General features: G+C 43.4%; 1 protein-coding gene across 3 annotated transcripts in view; it reads left to right on the top strand.

The window, feature by feature from the left end:
- Window positions 1–13318, top strand: part of ZCCHC8 (zinc finger CCHC-type containing 8) — a 31744-nt gene extending 18426 nt beyond the window's left edge. For all 3 annotated transcript variants that reach the window (XM_055322411.1, XM_055322410.1, XM_055322412.1), the window contains exons 11-14: window positions 3253–3374; window positions 5889–5975; window positions 6234–6351; window positions 11910–13318. In XM_055322411.1, the coding sequence (XP_055178386.1) occupies window positions 3253–3374; window positions 5889–5975; window positions 6234–6351; window positions 11910–12685 (1103 nt within the window). In that variant the 3' untranslated portion in view covers window positions 12686–13318. The remainder of the gene's footprint in view (window positions 1–3252; window positions 3375–5888; window positions 5976–6233; window positions 6352–11909) is intronic.
- The last annotated feature ends 6660 nt before the right edge of the window (window positions 13319–19978 follow it).

Raw genomic sequence — 19978 nt, 5'->3', positions numbered from 1 at the left:
TTTCATAAGCTCTTGTCTTCCTTAGAAATAGTGACAGAAGGATGCCTGGGTGGCTTAGTGGTTGAGGGTCTGCCTTTGGCTCGGTGTGTGATCCCAGAGTGGTTTTTAAAGATTTTTTTTTTTAATTTTTTATTTATTTATGATAGTCACACACAGAGAGAGAGAGAGAGAGAGAGGCAGAGACACAGGCAGAGAGAGAAGCAGGCTCCATGCACCGGGAGCCCGACGTGGGATTCGATCCCGGGCCTCCAGGATCGCGCCCTGGGCCAAAGGCAGGCGCCAAACCGCTGCGCCACCCAGGGATCCCTGATCCCAGAGTGGTGTGATCCTGGAGTCCCGGGATTGGGTCCCACGTCAGGCTCCCGGTGTGGAGCCTGCTTCTCCCTCTGCCTGTGTCTCTGCCTCTCTCTGTGTCTCTCATGAATAAATAAACAAAATCTATATGTAAAAAAGAAAGAAGAAAGAAAGAAAGAAAGAAAGAAAGAAAGAAAGAAAGAAAGAAAAAGAAAAAGAAAGAAAAGAAAAGGAAAGGAAAAGAAAAAAGAAAAGAAAAAAGAAAAGAGATAGTGACAGAGGGCAGCTTGGGTGGCTCAGTGGTTTAGCGCCACCTTCAGCCCAAGGTGTGATCCTGGGGTCCCGGGATTGAGTCCCACGTCGGGCTCCCTGCATGGAGCCTGCTTCTCCCTTGGCCTGTATCTCTGCCTCTCACTCTCTCTCTCTGTCTCTCATGAATAAATAAATAAAATATTTAAAAAAAAGAAATAGTGACAGAAATCTGTTCATCAGGAAATATATTAAGAAATATAGAATACATAAAGCCTCTTGTGATCTAGAACTCTCTTAGGTATCTACTCTAGAAAAATAATTCACACTTATGCACAAGGAAAGAATGTATACGTATTTTTGTAGCGTTGAATATGACCATGAAAACTTAAAAACAGTGGTAAGGCCCTAAAGAAGAATGGCTAAATAAATGATGGTAGATCTGGGCTGTGGAATTCTCACAGGAGTTAGAGTGGAATGAATCTGTGTGAGCTGACATGGCAAAACCTCTGTGCTGTACTGAATTTCTGCCTAATTTACCAGTGATTTCATTCATCTTACATCAAAAAAAAGAAAAGAAAAGAAAAGAAAGAATCTGCATGGATGGATGAAACAATGCTCTATGTTTTTTTCTGAGGATGTTTATGTAATATGTATTTTTTTTTAAATTTTTTTTATTTATTTATGATAGTCACACACACAGAGAGAGAGAGAGAGAGAGGCAGAGACACAGGCAGAGGGAGAAGCAGGCTCCATGCACCAGGAGCCCGACGTGGGATTCGATCCTGGGTCTCCAGGATTGCGCCCTGGGCCAAAGGCAGGTGCCAAACCGCTGCGCCACTCAGGGATCCCTGTAAAATGTATTTTTAAAAGATAACTGGGAGCAGCCCGGGTGGCTCAGCGGTTTAGCGCCGCCTTCAGTCCAGGGCCTGATCCTGGAGACCTGGGATCAAGTCCTGCGTCAGGCTTCCTGCGTGGAGGCTGCTTCTCCCTCTGCCTGTATCTCTGCCTCTCTCTCTCTCTTTCTCTCTGTGTCTCTCATAAATAAATAAATAAAATCTTTTAAAAATAAATAAATAAAAGATGATAACAGAACTGGTTAGATTTTAGGGTTCAGATTCAGAGAAACCTTTCCTTTTTTTAAAAAAAAAAAATATTTTATTTATTTATTCCTGAGAGATACAGAGAGAAGGAGGCAGACACGTAGGCAGAGGGAGAAGCAGGCTCCACACAGATAGCCCGATGTGGGACTCGATCCTGGGACCCCAGGATCATGCCCTGAGCCAAAGGCAGATGCTCAACCACTGAGCCACCCAGGTGTCCCTAGAGAAACCTTTCCTGACCATCTCATTTATTTGTCTATTAATTTATGTATTTATTTGAGAGAGAGAGAGAGTGTGTATGTGTACATGAGTGGGGAAAGGGGCAGAAGGAGAGAACCTCCAAGCAGACTCCCATGAAGTGGGCAGCCCAACTCAGGGCTCATCTCAGGAGCCATGAGATCCGGACCTGAGCCAAATCCAAGAGTTGGATGCTTAACCGACTGAGCCACCCAGGTGCCCCACTCTAAATCTTTTAAAAATAAAAATGTTTCAGGGTGCCTGGGTGGCTCAGTTGGTTAAGCGTCTGCCTTAGACTCAGATCATGATCCCAGGGTCCTGGGATTGACCCCCACATCAGGCTCCCTGCTCAGCGCAGATGCTGCTTCTCTCTCCCCCTCTGCCCCTTCCCCTACTTGTGCTCTGTCAAATAAATAAATTTAAAAAATCTTTTTTAATGTGTATTAGGTAATTAAAAATATGTTTATTCACCAAGCCACCCCTTCTCAATTATTGCCAAAGAGTTATTTAGGACAGCCCTTTTAACATATCCCCAAGTCATGCCGACATATAGAAGTGTCAATTCTCAAGCCAGTTTCTGTAGGTTCTCTTTTAATCTGTAGATTACCCTTGTTTTTAACAAAACTGTATTTTGTCCTTTCAAGTTTTCAGGATTTTGCTACTGCATTCCCCATGGTGTGTTACTGTAGCATATTCCTCTGTTCTCCATTTATTGTAATGGAATCAGTCACCAAGGACCATTGCCTATCTAAACCTAAACCTGTTAATGATGGGTTGCAAAATGGTTATATCCTCATTCATACGTTACTTCTCAGCTTATTAGCTAGAATACTTATCTAAAGAGAAACTTCTCTGATTACCTTATGTATGTAGACATCATAGGACTGGCAAAATAAATGCATGATTTATTTAGTAGTTTTCAGAATAGAAGTGGTTCCCAAATATCCTTTTGTCATCTGTAAAATGGTTTTAATAGTATGTACCTCTTAAAGTTGTTATGAAGATGAACAGTTAATACTTGGAAACCATTTAAAACAGTGTCTGATACATACTAAGAATTATTTATATATTAAATTAAATAAAGACATTGCAATAGAGCATCAGGCATATCATCAGATCAGTGCAAACTAGACTTTTAAGCAACCCACGGATGAACCTAGGTTTCCAAGATTTTCAACATTTTTATTAGAGTATCCTGTTTACATTGTTTAAAAGTTCTAATTTAATGATTTAGAAAAATTGTAATTGAAGCCATTCTCAGAATAATTCTGTTGCCATGAATATAAGCACTTGCCCAGTCTACATTTGGTCTGGAAAGGAATTGATATTTGGCGTCCAGTAACATGAACCCTCTGATGGTCTGTGACAGATGGTGCTGATGGGGAAGCAGAAGCCGGAGAGACCCAACAGAACAAAAGTGTCACCTATGATCTCTCGAAATTGGTAAACTATCCAGGTTTTAATATCTCTACTCCCAGAGGAATTCCAGACGTAAGTATATTGTTTTTCTATTCTTCTGGGATGGGACACTATTATAATGATTGTTCAAAATGTTAGCTTATGTAGCAGTTACTGTTAGGGAAAGAAGTAGATGTGTCATTTGTGTGTTTAGTTTTGTAACTTCCTTTATGTTGACTAGAGTCTTTTTTAAGATTTTATTTATTCATTAGAGATACAGAATGTGCGAGAAAGAGTGTGGGCAAAGGACAGAAGGAGATGGACAAGCAGGCTCCCCACTGAACCTGACTAAGGGCTCAATCCCAGGACCCCGAGATCATGACCTGAGCCAAAGGCAGATATTTAACTGACTCAGCTACCCAGGCAACCCTATGTTAACTAGAATCTCAAGTGAAATCTTGTATTCATTTTTAAAAAAAAACAACATTTTTTTTCTGTTTGTTATGCCTTATGAAAAGGAGCTAAAAAGAATGGTTAGATTCTATAAATCTAAAACTATACTAAAATTAAGATATATTTTTTAAAGATTTTATTTATTCATGATAGAGACACAGAGAGGCAGAGTCATAGGCAGAGGGAGAAGGATGCTCATGCAAGGAGCCCAATGTGGGACTTGATCCCGAGTCCCAGGATCATGACCTGAGCCAAAGGCTTAACCGCTGAGCCACCCAGGCGTCCCCCAATTTTTTTTTTAAGATATTATTTATTCATGAGAGACAGAGAAAGAGAGGCAGAGACACAGGCAGAGGGAGAACCAGGCTCCATGCAGGGAGCCCAATGTGGGACTCGATCCCAGGACTCCAGGATCATGCCCTGAGCAGAAGACAGATGCTTAACCACTGAGCCACCCAGGCATCCCTATAAAAGATTGTTTTTAAAACATGGGATGGTTCTGAGGCAGTATTGTAAGTTCTATGGGATTACTTGGAAAGTAAATTTCTGCCTTTAGTAAATCTTTTTTTTTTCTTTGCCTTTAGTAAATCTAAGTTACTATAACTTCTTTTCCTAAGCTAAAATTCCTTTCCCCCCCATTTTTTCTCTTTAAAGTAAAATTTCTCTTTTTTAAGTTTTATTTATTTATTAGCGAGAGAGGAAGGGAGGGAGGGAGCACAAGCCAGGGGAGGGACAGAGAGAGAGAGAAAGACTCTCCACTGAGCAGGAAGCCAGATGGAGGACTCAATTCTAGGACCCTGAGATCATGACCTGGGCTGAAAAGCAGATGCTTTAACTGAGTGAGCCACTCAGGCGTCCCTAAAATTTCTCATTCTATATAAGAATAGTTTTTTACATTTAATCTCTTCCAACTTCGTTATTATGTTTTTAAGACTCAACAATGATCTTTTGTGGTAGTGATGATGGTGGTGATAAATTTCAATTAAAAAAATGCATTCTAGATGTACTTAGGAACTGAGCAGCAGAGAAGAGGCCAAAGATCTGAACTTAGCATCTAGCGAATAGATGTGAAGACAAGTGTGTAATTAATTAAGGGCTAAATTGCATGGTGAACCATCAGTGCCTCTGGAAATGGTCCCAGTCCCACCCTAAATCAGAGTCCACCAGGGGCGTTCAGTAGAAATGCATGTTCTTGTATCCCACCTATCCCACCCTTAGATCTAACTAATCTGACCCTGGAATCTGTAGATTTGACAAGAGCCCAAAGTGACTTTCCTCGAGAACTGCTGTTGCATGTGCTCTTGAGATGAGAGAGAGAGAAGTGGTGTTGAACCATAAGGATGAAGGCTGGGTTTATTTTTTTATTTTTTAAAGATTTTATTTATTTATTCATTCATGAAAGAGAGAGAGAGAGAGAGAGGCAGAGACACAGGCAGAAGGAGAAGCAGGCTCCATGCCAGAAGCCTGATGTGGGACTTGATCACAGGTCTCCAGGATCACGTCCTGGGCCAAAGGCAGGCGCTAAACCACTGAGCCACCCAGGGATCCACGAAGGCTGGGTTTAGAAAGGGAAAGAACAGAAGATGGAAGCTCAGCGTGCCTGACTATGTTAGAGATAAGCAGTGAAGGCACTGTCAGCAGGCCAGTATGTGAGGGGTGGGGAGGCCACGTCTTCACTGCCTAGAACTTTTGCTTATAATCAGTAGAAGCTTTTTGGGCCAGGTGATTTTGTCAGGTAGGCTTTTAGTATTGAGTTCAGATTATTTTGCAGGTGGAGTTGGTTGGGGTTTTTTTTTTCCTGGGTGCACCATCATCTTCATTAATCCTCCTAAAAAGGAAAAGTCACGTGTGAAGCAAAAATGTGATTTGAGACTTCGACTTCACAAACTCTCAAAAGTATGGGCAGCCCCGGTGGCTCAGCGGTTTAGCACCGCTTTCGGCCCAGGGTGGGATCCTGGAGACCTGGGATCGAGTCCCACGTCGAGCTCCCTGCATGGAGCCTGCTTCTTCCTCTGCCTGTGTCTCTGCCTCTCTCTCTCTCTATCTCTCTCTGTCTCTCATGAATAAATAAATAAAATCTTTTAAAAATATATATATCTCAAAAGTATGATGTTTTCCAAATCCAGGCTTGTTTTTCCCTTTTTTCTTCATTAGGAATGGAGGATGTTTGGGTCCATACCAATGCAGGCGTGTCAACAGAAGGACGTGTTTGCCAATTACCTTACTTCTAACTTCCAAGCGGTAAATAGCTTCTTAAGCATGTGTTGCCTATAATCTGTGGGATTTTGTAACTCCTAAGCATCTTATTGCACTTAGGCTTTGTAAAGTACTCTGTACTCTGTGTTTTCTGATGAATCACAAGGACAAGGGTAGCTACATTCACCAATAACCTACACTTTGCTCCAGATTGGTTTTCTGCATGGAATTGAAGGGAAGGTGTGGCGTCTCATTCTTTGTTTACCCCATTAACTTGTGCTTGGCTTGGCTCCTCTCTGTCAGCCAAGTCTGAGGTCTGGCAGCAAGAGGTCTTCGTCCCAGTCCAGCCCTAGCAGCCCAAAGAAGCAGAAGAAGGAAAGCAGCTCAGGAGCCTCGCCTGCAGATATGGAGCTCGACTCCGGTAGGTTTCATCTCATGGTCTTGATTTCACTGAGAAGGTAGAGCGAATGCTCTATTAGGAAGGGGGGCTGCTTATGGCACTAGCAGAATGCCTTGATCTTATCCTTGGAGATGAGAACTTCACCCCTACTACTGATACAAGGTAAGGTGGAAGACAGCTTGGTGTGAGGACCAAGGGGGCTAGCTGAGTTCCTGAGTCTGCCAAGTCTACCTACCCGTCCCAGTGGGCCTGGATCTGGACTGCCCCCCAAATAGGGGCAGCGCCCTGGAAAGCGGTAGAAAGTGTTCTACTTTAGCAGCTCCATCCTAAGAGGGAGAAAGGCAGAGCTGAGCCAGGCTTTTCCAGTTACTCTTCCCATTCTTCGTACCCCAACTTGGTAAGTTGTACTTCCTTCCCAGGACAGAGAGGCCATGAGGAAAATCTGTCCTGGAAACCCACAGTGGAACAAAGGCTTTGCCCTCTGATATTTTTCTGGCTTTTTATTCCCAATCCTCTGGGCTTAGGTATGGAAGCTGTGGCCATCCAGGACCATGACACTCCTCAGCAGTGGATCAGGACAGGCACACACCCACTTTTCTGTCTCCGACCCCTACTACCAACCACTCCACTGGTCTTTGGGACTTTCCCTTGGGACTGCTGGTGTGTAGTCTAGATTTTGCCCCTAGAAAGCTCTGGAATGAATCAACTTTATATCAGAACTGCGAAGCTACTCTGAATCCAAGACAGAAAAACTCCTTCCTTGCCTCCCTCCCTCCCCTCCCATCCCAAATTATGCCCAGCTATTTGGTCCTGTTCACATATCAGATGGCAATGTTAAGATGAAGTGCATTTATTTATTTATTAAGGTTTTATATATTTATTCACGAAAGACACAGAGAGAGGCAGAGACATAGGCAGAGGGAGAAGCAGGCTCCCTGCAGGGAACCTTACGTGGGTGGGACTCCATCCCCAGACGTAGGGTCACTCCCTGAGCTGAAGGTGGAGGCTCAACCACTGAGCCACCCAGCTGTCCCGATGAAGTGCATTTAGATACCCTAGTAGTAAGATGGCTAGCAATACAGATCACCCCGATTTGTGAATCTCCTTATTTTTAAAATTCCCAGGGAGAATTTAAAGGTCACAGATAAATCCCCTTAAAATCCAAGGTAATTAAAGTCCAAAATCAAAGCCCCCCCCAACCATTTTCCCACAAGTTTTGCTCCGCTTAGTCTCAGCCACAGGAGTTCTTGATGCCAGAATAGAGAGCACAGACAGGGCATTGAGTAGCTACAGACTGATGTCAGTATCCATCTTGCTTTCCACAAGGTTGGCAAGTTCATAACAATTATTACAGCCTTTGCCATATTCATGAAATTTGGCTCTGCCAAATTCTCCAAAGCTTGAAGGCAGTTGTCCCAGACAAAATTACATCCCTGGAGGCCAACACTTAGCCAAGATTTCCGAGTGGAGGGCAAAAATCTTGTCTGTCTGAGGGATTCCAGTCGGTGCCAGTTATCTGCCTCCATCACCTGTGGAATTAAATTCAGTTGGAAGGAAACGCCCACAAGAAGTGAATTTTGGTCTTGGCACTTAGGATATCTATGGAAAGGAGCCACCTATGCTTGGCATTTTGAAATTCTTTTTTAGAATAGGGGGCAAAGGACACCTGGGCAGCTCAGCTGTGGGGCGTCTGCCTTTGGCTCAAGGTGTGATCCTGGAGTCCTGGGATCAAGTCCCACATCAGGCTCCCTGCGTGGAGCCTGCTTCTCCCTCTGCCTGTGTCTCTTTTTTTTTTTTTTTAAAGATTTTATTTATCCATTCATGAGAGACACAGAGAGAGAAGCAGGCTCCACGCAGGGAGCTTAATGTGGGATTTGATCCCAGGACTCCAGGATCACGCCCTGGGCCGAAGGCAGGCACTAAACCGCTGAGCCATCCAGGGATTCCCCGTCTCTCTGTGTCTCTCATGAATAAATAAATAAAATCTTTAAAAAAATAGTGTAGGGGGCAGAGGAAGAAGAAAGATAATCGTAATCAGGTTCCATGCCCAACATGGAGCCTGATGTGGGGCTCAATCTTACCACCCTGAGATCATGACCTGAGTTGAAATCAAGAGTCAACACTTAACTGACTGGGCCACCTGTGTGCCTCTGTTTTGAACCTTTTGAGACATCGTTTCTGTGTCTCAGAGTGGCGATTTGTGGTGACACACTCCCATCACTGGGTCTACAAACTTCCATGCAGGTATTTTCAGCCCAGTGTGACAGGAGCATCATTTATTTCCTGTTGGGGGAACTGCTGAGGCCTGAGGAACCTGCTTCCCAGGGGAAGTTCCCCCCTCTTCCAAATCATTAACCAGCCCAGAGCCACCCTGAGCCCCCTGTGGTGAAGTGCGACTCTTCATCCTAAGGCCAGAGTCTTGAGAACCCAGGCACTCCCCCACGTTCCCTCTACGGCTCTCAGGCTGGAGTGGGATTTGGGACGGAAGACCACGTGCATGTCTCACAACCCTGGGATCAACAGTGCTCACAGAACACTGGGTGTCTAAGGCAAATGGGACCATTCAGAACAAAGATTATTTATGCCTTGTGCATGAGAGTCCTGAGATGTGTCATTTCCATAGCATACAGTCAGGTCTGGCACGGGCACATCTCCTGAGCCGTGGTGGTGCCACATGGTGAGCTGAGCCAGGGCCCCAAGACTCCCTTTGTCAGCCATGCCTTCGCTCTCCAGCTCACTCTCACCCCATGGTCTCTGACAGAATTCTGTCCTCAGTGGTGCCTGGTATGGGGCCTCTGCTGGTGTCTGTACTCATCTGCCTGCTTGCACAAATTTGCCAGGTGTGGTTCAAGGTCCCAGGCAACTTGCTAAAGGCCCTCTAGCCTCTGCCATGGGCAGTGGCAACTGGCTGTGTTGATAAGCCTCTGCCTCTTCAGAAAAACCGCGCTTATAAGTGAAGTCACTATAAGGTGGACTCACCTGCTGAGAAGAAAGGACCATGTGGCAAGAGTTTCCTTGCCCAAAACACAGACTTAAAAGATGAGCCAGTATGAGCCTCTACGAAATACCAGGATCAGAACACTGACCACACGCTAAAGCTCAAGGCCTGAAGCCATATGTCTTGACCACACTGTGTCCCCATGCATCTCTCCATCCCCAGTCATTCCTTCATTCTGTTGAAATTTCTGGTGTTTCCCCTCTACTCATCAGATGTCAGGGGTTTTGAGAGTGCTTAATAGCAACCTACTTTTCCACCTAGGTTCTGAACAACTTTTAAGTGATCAGTAATCATATATTACATCACCAGGACCAGATTTTAGGGTGCTTAGTGCAAGAGCCATGACAGTCTACTAACTGAACCGCGCTAGCTTGTGAACACCCAGGTATGTGGTCCTTAAGTGAGGCAGGCCTTCCCACCCCCGGTACAGCTCTCATCCAGCCTCTTCCTGCCCTACAGGGGCAGAAGTCCAGAAGGAGGAGCAGTGCACATGGCCTCTGTGGACAGCCCACTCCCAAGAAGAGGCATTGAGTTGGTCTCACTATCATTTTCCTGTGGAAAACTTTATTAGCAAGTGATGAATATAAGTGAAGCGGATCCCCTGTTGCAGACATGCATGTTTAGTGATTTAGTTTGGAATTATGAACTAGAGTTGCCTACATGTCTTTTCCCCATGGATGTTGACATTCTCCTGTCAAGAATGCACTCCATGATATTCTGTGCAAAGGAAGCTCGGGTTAGGCTTTGGAATGATTTGTTCTTAAATGAGTAAGGTGCATTGGTTGTAAAAGAAAAGACTTCTGATGAGAGTTCTGTCCTCCCTGCCGCGAGCTCCTCCCCTCCTCCTATGTGGTGTGTGTTGTAGTGAAGAGTGCCAGTGGTGTCCTCGTGAGTCCCAGACTGAGAGGTGCCATTCATATGTACGTGCATCCACCCTTCTTCATATTGGCCCAGTTTCTAGCCGGTTCCGCAGATCCCAGCAGTACCTCAGTAATAACGTCTTTGTTCAGGTCCACTCTCCTGATGGCTCTCCCTGCCCCCCCCCCACTGGTGTTTTTGTGTCGTTTCTGCCCTTAGTTGTTCTTTATGTTTCTGAGTAAGTTGATTTCTTAAAATCTAAGTGACAGTACGTTACTGACCTCACAGGTCTTATTGCCCAGCGAAGAAAGTTCAGACTGGTTTTTGCATAGCCGTCGAGATCATGGTAGTTGAAGTTGCCAAACTTTAAAAACCTGTGCTATTTAAGCCTCTCTACTAGACCCTGAGGACAAGAAGATTCGTGGGACACAAGCGCTGCCCTAAGTTTCCAGTACTGTCTCCTAGGGAGGGCAGAGGTCTAAATGTCACTGTAGTATAAAAGCAGTGGCCCATAGTGATAACAGAGCCACAGAGCTGGTTACAGACCATAGGGGTGTCACTGAGGAAAAGCTGAGCTGCTGTGCTGGATGAGGTCAAGACCCTGATCAGGACAGACTTGGAGCTGCATTCTAGGGATAAATTCAAGAATTTACCTAGTAGGTTAGGGCGTTTGAGTCCATGGGAAATTTAGATGCAGAGCATGAGACGTCACGGCACACTGGTTGGTCCAACAGAGGAGTGACACCTGGGATTTAAACCCGGCAGTAAAAAATGGCATGGTGAAGTAGGCGGAGTCTTGGTCAGAGAGGGCCTTCCAAGGCACAGATCAGCCTTTGTTCTGTAGGTGATGGCAGCACTGAAGGGTTTCTAATGAGGTGGGAAGGTTAATGACTTGTAAAGATTGATGCTTTACAAAGGTGAGAATAGTTTGGACAGTGGATATAAGGAAGATGAGTCCAAAGGCACGGATGACTCCAATATTCTGAATATAATGTCATGGCTGTGACAGTCTGCAGGAGAGCATGGACCCCAGAGAGCCAAGGACCAGGGGTGGGGGGCAGAGGGAGAGGAGAGACTCTCAGGTGATGAACAGGTCCAGTATGGGAACAGCTAGACGCCACCCATGGTACCATTGGTGAGAACAGCATGGAGTCCAGCTTTGAGGGAAAGATCTGTTGTTTCAGACAGGACGGATCTATTGTGAGTGGGACATATTCTAGGTGGTGAGGACCAGTGGGCAGTGAGCTCCATGAACCCGTAGTTCAGGTGGGCAGTCTAGACCAGAGGTACAGAACCGGGAGACAGGGCCAGGGGTATCGCATCCTGCCTCCTCAGCTTGGTCTCCTGCAGCAGCGGCCCACCCAGCCTGTGTTTCTTGCCATCGCCCTCCCCAGGCCCCCATCTGCAGCGCCTACAGACTACCTAGAAATCCCTCTGCCTCTAGGCCATCATTCATGTTTCCTCACTCTGAGCTGGTGCACACAGCATGCAACAGGATTTCCAGGGGTTTTGTTTAAGTTCCGGGCACTGGGAGAGCCCGTAGCCCTCCCTACAGGCGTTCTTTTCAGGTGGCAATGGTTATGGTACCTGAGCATCCGGGGTGTTCCCCTCCCTGGCCAGCTTATCTGGCCATTGACTCTCTGGGTGCCCCTGAGTTCAAATGAGAAATGTTGGTAAACACAGATGCTGCGACCGCTTCAGTTTCTTAACTGTTCTATTCCAGATGCGGAGGTCCCACACAGCTCTCCAAGTGGAGCGTTTCAGTTCCAGCCCCCTTTGCCCCCTGGCACTCCTCCTCCCCTGCCACAGGGGACTCCTCCGCCCATCTTCACCCCTCCACTCCCCAAGGGCACCCCGCCACTGACTCCCAGCGACTCGCCCCAGACCAGAGCAGCATCCGCAGCTATGGATGAGGACTCGCTGACTTTGGAAGAACTTGAGGAACAGCAGAGGCGGATCTGGGCGGCCCTTGAGCAGGCCGAGAGCGTGAACAGCGATTCTGATATTCCCGTTGACACCCCTCTCACTGGGAACTCGGTTGTCTCTTCTCCTTGTCCACATGAGCTGGACCTCCCGGTTCCTGAGGGGAAACCCCCTGAAAAGCAGAGGCCTGAGGAACCTGAGGGACCAGACGTTTGTACAAAGAAATTGGAAGTTGAACATTCTCTGAGCCCAGATTCTGAGCCTCCGTTGCTTTGTCAGGAGGAGGAGGAAGAGTCTGTTCAGATCGACTCTAAAGATGCTCTTGATAACGGCAATGGCCTGTCGAACTGCGATGTTAGTAATGGAGGCAGTCAGAAGCTCCTCCATGTGGACACCAGCCCTTCAACAGCCACGAAGATTCACAGCCCTGTACCTGACATGAGCAAGTTCGCGACTGGAATAACGCCATTTGAATTTGAGAATATGGCCGAATCTACTGGAATGTACCTCAGGATAAGAAACTTGTTAAAGAACTCTCCCCGAAACCAGCAGAAAAACAAAAAGGCCTCCGAATAACTGCTTGACATAGCAGGAAGAGCTATTTAATTATCTATAATTTTGTGTTTTGTTAATTAGTAACAACTGGAGATAAATTGTTTTCAGATTTTTCTCTCCCATGTAAAAACCTATCCAAAGCTTAATTGTGGCCTGAAGTCAGGCCTGTTTTAAAGAACAGAACAGAAAGACTGGGCTTGCTGGTTTACTATATTTTATTCTTACTGATAAAAACTTGGGGTGGGAGGGGGCTGAGAATGTAAGTACGAGCTGGTTTAGAGATAGTTTGCTAAGGTTTCTACTACTTTTGGATTGTGTCTGTCAAGAGTGATTGATGGTTTTTATCTGTCTTTTGTACATTGTTTTCCCTTTCTACATTTTGCTAATTATCCTGTATATAAGTTTAATATATCATTTTTTAAAAGAAAAAAATTCTAACCATTTTAAATTCATATTTCAACTCTGACAACCAAATGAGAAAAATCAGGGATGAGCAGCTTTACCCCATTTGGGGTATTTTTGTAAGTGATTTACACACATCAATTTTAATAACACTTTTACTTTTTTGTAACTTCATTCCTCATATAAGTTTGCTATACAGGTATGTTCATCTTTGTGTACAAAGGTTTAATAAATTAGCTTTCATATACATTATCTAAGACTTTGAATATAAAAAAAGTGATTCACAGTTAGTGTATACAACCTTGTTAAGTTTGAACATGAATTATGTGATTGCAAAAATTAGTGGTAGCAAAGAAAATCTAGGAAAACTTGCATTTTTCAGTGTTCTTTCAGCCTTAACTGCAGCAAAATCTTTTAAAATAATTATTTTGGAAAAAAAAGGGGGGGGCAGCTAGCCTTTGTACAAAAATGACTTTCTAGATTTGAACCCTAAGGTAATTAATACTCAGAAATAAAAGGTAAACATAAACAAGTTGCTTTTAATTGTCAGCTATTTGAGATAGAGCTGGACTATGTTGTCTTTAAACGGAATGCCATTACATTGTTAACAGTCGCATCCCTGAAAATAAACGACTTAAACAATTAGTCTCAGGTATTGTGATCCTGCCCTCAGGCCAGCAGAGGGAGCAAACTACAACCAATCCAGACCATTCCAAATTTCTTTCTTTAAGATTTTATTTATTTATTCTTGAGAGACAGAGAGAGAGAGGGACAGAGACACAGGCAGAGGGAGAAGCAGGCTCCATGCCAGGAGCCCGATGTGGGACTTGATCCCGGGACTCTAGGATCACGCCCTGGGCCAAAGGGAGGCACTAAACCACTGAGCCACTCAGGCGTCCCATATTTCTTTTTTCATTTTGAGAAATTGAATAACCACATTCACTCTTCTATAAACAGGAAAAGGAAAGAAAATCCTAGGAAGGGGGCAATTTTCAAGGCCCTCACAGAATGTGCTAGAAATGGAATAAAATGTTAAATATTTGGTTTTTTTCCCTCCGAGTTGAAGTACATAATAAAAGTAATCCTAGTCTACCATAGTGGTTTTATATACGTTATCTTGCTCAATATTTTTGTCAGGTACGTATAATAGCACCACATGTATATAACCTGAGGAAACTGGTGGCATTGAGAGGTTACAGGGACTTGTCAAAGTGCAAGAAGTGGTTGTTGACAGGCCAGTCTCCAGCTGAAGATTGGTTGTAGAAGTAAAATGCCCCTATAAAGATACCTTGGAGCACCAGCGAGAAACACCTAGGTGTTCTCTTTTTTTTAAAGATTTATTTATTCACGAGAGAGAGACAGGAGCCTGATGCAGGACTCGATCCCGGGACTCCAGGATCACGCCCTGAGCCAAAGACAGACGCTCAACCACTGAGCCACCCAGGCGTCCATCCCTAGGCATTCTCCTTAGCATAAACCACAGGTCTCAAGTTAAAGTGTGTTCTTGGCTTTACCCCATGTTCGTAATCCCCATGGTGTAGATATGGTTAACTTCATGTTTTAGAGGAAGTGCCTATGACGCACAGCTGGTGAGTCACCTGGTGACCCTAACTCTAGAGTGCTCTGACCCCCACATCCATGCTTTTCACCACCGTGTTGCCTCCTTGTCAAAAAGCGTCATAAAAGCACTAGTTTCCTCAAAATTGGCTTCTATTTTTTACTTGTTCAGTTGCTTATCAAGACACACAGGTAGTTCTGTGTACTTGGGGACACTGCAAGGAGAAAATGGTAGGATCTGCTTCTAGGAGCCTACATACCAGCAGTAGACAGTGGCTCCCTCTTAGTCACAAGGTCCACTGAGCGCCAAGAAAGAGGACAAGGTTCTCTGACCACCTGGGACAGTGGGAAGAGTGCATAGGGAGGACTGGCTTCAAATTCATAGGACTGTGAGCTCGAGTGTTCCTTTGCAAGGTACTTAAAGACTCCTGAAAAGAGAAGCTCTGAGCTAAAGCTTAGAGGGGAGGTAGAAGGACTCTACAGACAAAGCAAGCATTAAATGTACAGATGATGGCATGAATAACAAGCAGGAACACTCAAGAAACGCAGGGTGGTAGAAAAAGACTTTGAAAAGAGTTGTTGACTCATCACTACTGAGAACTCTTGATTGTTTTACTATGGGATTTGAATTTTATTAGGGAAAAGGATCTGCTTAAAGATCTTTCAGTGAGGGGGTAACACCGCCCAAGCGGGATTTTTAAAAAGATGCATCCTAAAGCCGAACTGAGAAAATGAATTGGAGAGGAGACCTTTTGCGGAAGGAAGCCTCCCCCAAATGGAAAGTAGTTGCCTTCGGAAGGTGCCCCATTTTTAAACTCTGTTCTACTTGCTGTATCTGAGTATTATGGAGAGGGCTGGGCTGAACAACAGGTTGTTGTGTGGACTTGTCGGTGCACAGATCTCCGGGTGTGGGCAGGTGAGGTCATAAGCAAACATTTGTACTTCAGGATGGACTTGGAGTCGGGCTGGGGACCGGTTTCTCATCTTTGCCTTGGGTTAGAAGGAATGTGGATTGGAATACAGGTTGCTAAAACAAGACCAGTTGTCCTCTTGGGCAAGTGCGTGGAAAAAGGCACTGCCCTCACTAAAGCCAAATACCTAATTCCTTCTTTCGAAAGCTTGCATTTCCTTCTGTGGTCAAAAAGAGCCTGCTTTCTACCAACAACAGTCTTTCTCCTAGTTGCTTCTATTCTTTAGGCTCTCTGCTGGAACCATTTTGCCCTTCTGTGTCATACTTTGTAGATTGTCATTAGCATGCAAAGCCAACAGGGTGTTGGAGCAATTTTGAATACCCAGGTGGTTTGTAAGGCATGACTCAGTTCCCAAGAAGTCAACATGTACACACAGCCTGCGCTTTTCTTCAGAAGTGAGGAAAGTCCTTTTTCCTTTAACCTAATTTATGCATTGATTTAATGGTCTAAATTCACTTTAGAATGTTCGGGATGAAATTATTTTGTTGAAGCATTCATAAATTGTTCTTAATTACAGAGCTATTTCTCTATTATTTTTTTTAAAGATTTTATTTATTTATTCATAGACAGAGAGAGAGAGAGAGAGGCAGAGACACAGGCAGAGGAAGAAGCAGACTCCATGCAGGGAGCCTGATGTGGGACTTGATCCCGGGTCCCCAGGATCACACCCCAGGCTGCAAGCGGCGCCTAACCGCTGCGCCACTGGGGCTGCCCTATTTCTCTATTAAATTGAAAGTCTCTGAATGGGCATGTTTTGCAAATCACCAGCAATCTAGGTAAAATGTTCTAATCTATGGAATTCTATTCCATAGACTATTGGAGTGGAGGGAAAATGTGACAGCTGTCTAAAAGGGAATTATATATATTTATATATATTATATTATATATATATATTATATATATAATTATATATATAGGCTCCTAAAGAAATAACTGCATTTGAGGGGGAGGGGGAATGGAAGGAGACTGTAAAATTAAGTGGAAAGACCTTGCTCCCTATTTATTAGTTGCAGAGCATGTATTTGTCATTCATATTTGGATTTTGAATTTGTGGATTTTGTAATTTAGAAAACCAGTCCTCTAAAATTCACATCCCATACACTTCTAACTAGTTGATGTTAAATGTCTATGCATTAGATTTCACTTCTAATTAATTTCCATTTGCAACTATACTCCTTCATAACTATGTAAAGAGTAAAATGAGAGATTTGATTTTTTTTCTTTAAAATCTTGACTTTGAATTATAAGCAGAGGGAGTAACAAAGCCATCAATTTAAAGGGAAATCTCCTATAAAGGAAACCCACACCATTCTTCTTCATATAGTATAGAAATTTATTCTTTTTACCAATTTTCTAAACCCCAAACTTTTTTCTTTCCCCAAATGGAAAGTCTTGATTTTTTTAATTATAAATGTAATACAGTTTTGTTTTTATGAATTTAAACAAAATGGTATAAAGCCCTTTATAATCACAGCTTTCAGAGAAAAAAGTCATTGTTTATGGTTTGGTATACCTTCTTCCTGAGCAAATATGCAACTAAGAATTTTTAAAAATGTTTTATATGTATAAGTGTGTTTCAATAAAAGTGAGATTATGCTGTACTCATAAGTATTTGAAGTCTAGCTATTGTTATTTTATTCATTTATTTTAATTTTTTATTTTTTAAAGATTTTATTTATTTATTCATGAGACACACAGAGAGAGGCAGAGACACAGGCAGAGGGAGAAGCAGGCTCCATGCAGGGAGCCTGATGTGGGACTTGAACCCAGGACTCTGGGATCATGCCCTGAGCTAAAGGTAGATGCTCAATTGCTGAGCCACCCAGGCATCCATAGTTATTGTTATTTTTTAAATATTTTTTTGTTTTAAGGGCCCCTGGGCAGCTCAGTCAAGTGTCTACCTTTAGCTCAGGTCATGATCCCGGGGTCCTAGGATTGAGTCCCCCATTGTTGGGCTTCCTGTTCAGGGGGTAGCCTGCTTCTCCCTCTGCCTCTGTCCCTCCACCTGGTCATGCTCTGGCTCTCCTTGTATCTCTAAAATAAATAAAATAAATCTTTAAAAAAAAGATTTATTCTTTAAATAAATCTTTAAAAAAAGATTTTTTTTGTTTTAAGTAATTTCTGTACCCCACATGGGGTTTCAGCTTACAACCCCAAGATCAAGAGTCCCATGCTCCACAGACTGAACCAGCCAGGCACCCCTCCAGTTACTATTCTTAATGAGTACATGGTGGCATACCTCATTTATTCGATATTGTTTATTATTTTTTTAAAGATTTAATTAATTTATTTGACAGAGAATGAGAGGGCATGAGCAAGGGGAAGAGCAGAGGCACAGGGAGAAGCCCATTCCCCACAGAGCAGGGAGCCTGTTGCAGGGCTCAATCCTTGGACCCTGAGATCATGACCTGAGCCAAAGGAAGACATCCAACTGAGCTACCCAGGTGCCTCTGCAGTGAACTTTTTTTTTAGATTATTTATTTATTTATTTGAGAGAGAGAGTACAGATTGGGAGAGGGAGAAGCACACTCCTCACTGAGCAGGAACACCCTCCACCTACTTGGGGTTCAATCCCAGGATCCCAAGATTGTGTCATAAGCCAAAAGGCAGACGCTTAACTGACTGAGCCACCCAGGCACCCTTTCAGTGAACATTTTTAAAGATAAATCCTTAAGGTGTGCCTGGGTGGCTCAGTTGGTAAAGCCTGCAACTTCAGCTCAGCTCAGGTCATGGTAATCGGGTCATCTTGCCCTAGTTGGCTCCGAGCTCCAAGTGGAGTCAGCTTGAGATTCTTTCTCTCTTTGCCCCTCCCCCAGCTTGTACTTGAACACACTCCCTTGCCCTCGTCCTCTCTCTAAAGATAAATAATCTTTTAAAAAGTATTAAAAGGGGCAGCCCCAGTGGCGCAGCGGTTTAGCTCCGCCGGCAGCCCAGGGCGTGATCCTGGAGACCTGGAATCGAGTCCCACGTCAGGCTCCCTGCAGGGAGCCTGCTTCTCCCTCTGCCTGTGTCTCTTCCTCTCTCTGTGTGTCTCTATGAATAAATAAATAAAATCATTAAAAAAAGTATTAAAGGTAAAACCTTAAATATTTGTGGAAATTGTTTATAGGATGCATTCCTAGGTTATCAAATTGGATATTTTATGGGTGTTTCAAGCAATTTTTACTTCTTCTGTAAATTGTCTTCATATCCCTTGTTCATTCTATTTGTTTACTAATATTTGTTTACTAAATGATACATAGTGACTTTTTAAAAAAGAGATTTTATTCATTTATTTATGAGAGACACACAGAGAGAGGGAAAGACACAGGCAGAGAGAGAAGCAGGCCCCATGCAGGGAGCATGATGCGGGACCTGATCCCGGGTCTCCAGGATCATGCCCTGGGCCAAAGGCAGCGGCTCAACCACTGAGCCACCCAGGGGTCCTGATATATAGTAACTCTTCATTAAACTATATGTCTTAGGTACACTGCAAAATTATGTTTTTAATCTGTCATATATATTTTGTTTACACCTTTTGTAGTACAGAAATTTTCAGATTGTTAAAAGTTAAATCTTTGTATTTTTTCCTTTATGAATTAACTATTTTGGTGTGATGTTCTATTTTCCAGAAGATGTTTTGTTTTGCAAACTCACCATCTGATATCCAATAATGGGGTTATTGGTTGAAACTGATATTGAAAAATTATTTCTTCCCCAGTATTTAAATTGTGTGATTAGTAAGACTGTCTCTCCTTATAGTACTCTTAAGTTTATTTTCATGTAGACAAATTTATTAGTTCCTATCCACATTTGGTTCATATTATGCCCTATATGTCAATATATTCAGGGTTTTCTTTCTGAATTGGATTATTTTTTCACTTATGGATTAAATGGAAAAAAAGTGAAAAAACTAGAATGACTAGCAAAATGTGAAAAGTAATTTTATAATCTAACTGAAAGAACAGATCATGCAAAAAAAAATCCCAATTTTTTTATTAGATTTTATTTTTAACAAAATGTGTATTATATGTGGTAATGGGAAATTCTATATATCACAAATTCTAGATATCAAAAATGCCTTTTTAAAATAATTTACCATCAACAATCTGGCTATATTTGGAATTTTTATAATACAGGGAATTATAGAAAATGCAAGAGGTTTAACCCCAACCCAGCCTTCTATCATTCTAGACAGCTGAGATTGCACCTCTGTAGGAGTGACATCATAGAAGAGTGAGATTTTAGTGTTCTCAGTGGTGGAGGCTAGTCCATTAGTCATAAACGAGAATGACAGATGAATCTGGATTAGGACAGGTTGTGGGATTAGACCCAGGGCAAATTTCTCACCGGCTCTAACAAGTTTCTTTCTGTTCCTACCACGTGCCTTCCATGCCTGTCCTGA

Source organism: Nyctereutes procyonoides, unplaced genomic scaffold, assembly GCF_905146905.1.
Source record: "Nyctereutes procyonoides isolate TBG_1078 unplaced genomic scaffold, NYPRO_anot_genome, whole genome shotgun sequence".
NCBI lineage: Eukaryota > Metazoa > Chordata > Mammalia > Carnivora > Canidae > Nyctereutes > Nyctereutes procyonoides.
This window is presented reverse-complemented; position numbering and strand designations above follow the sequence as displayed.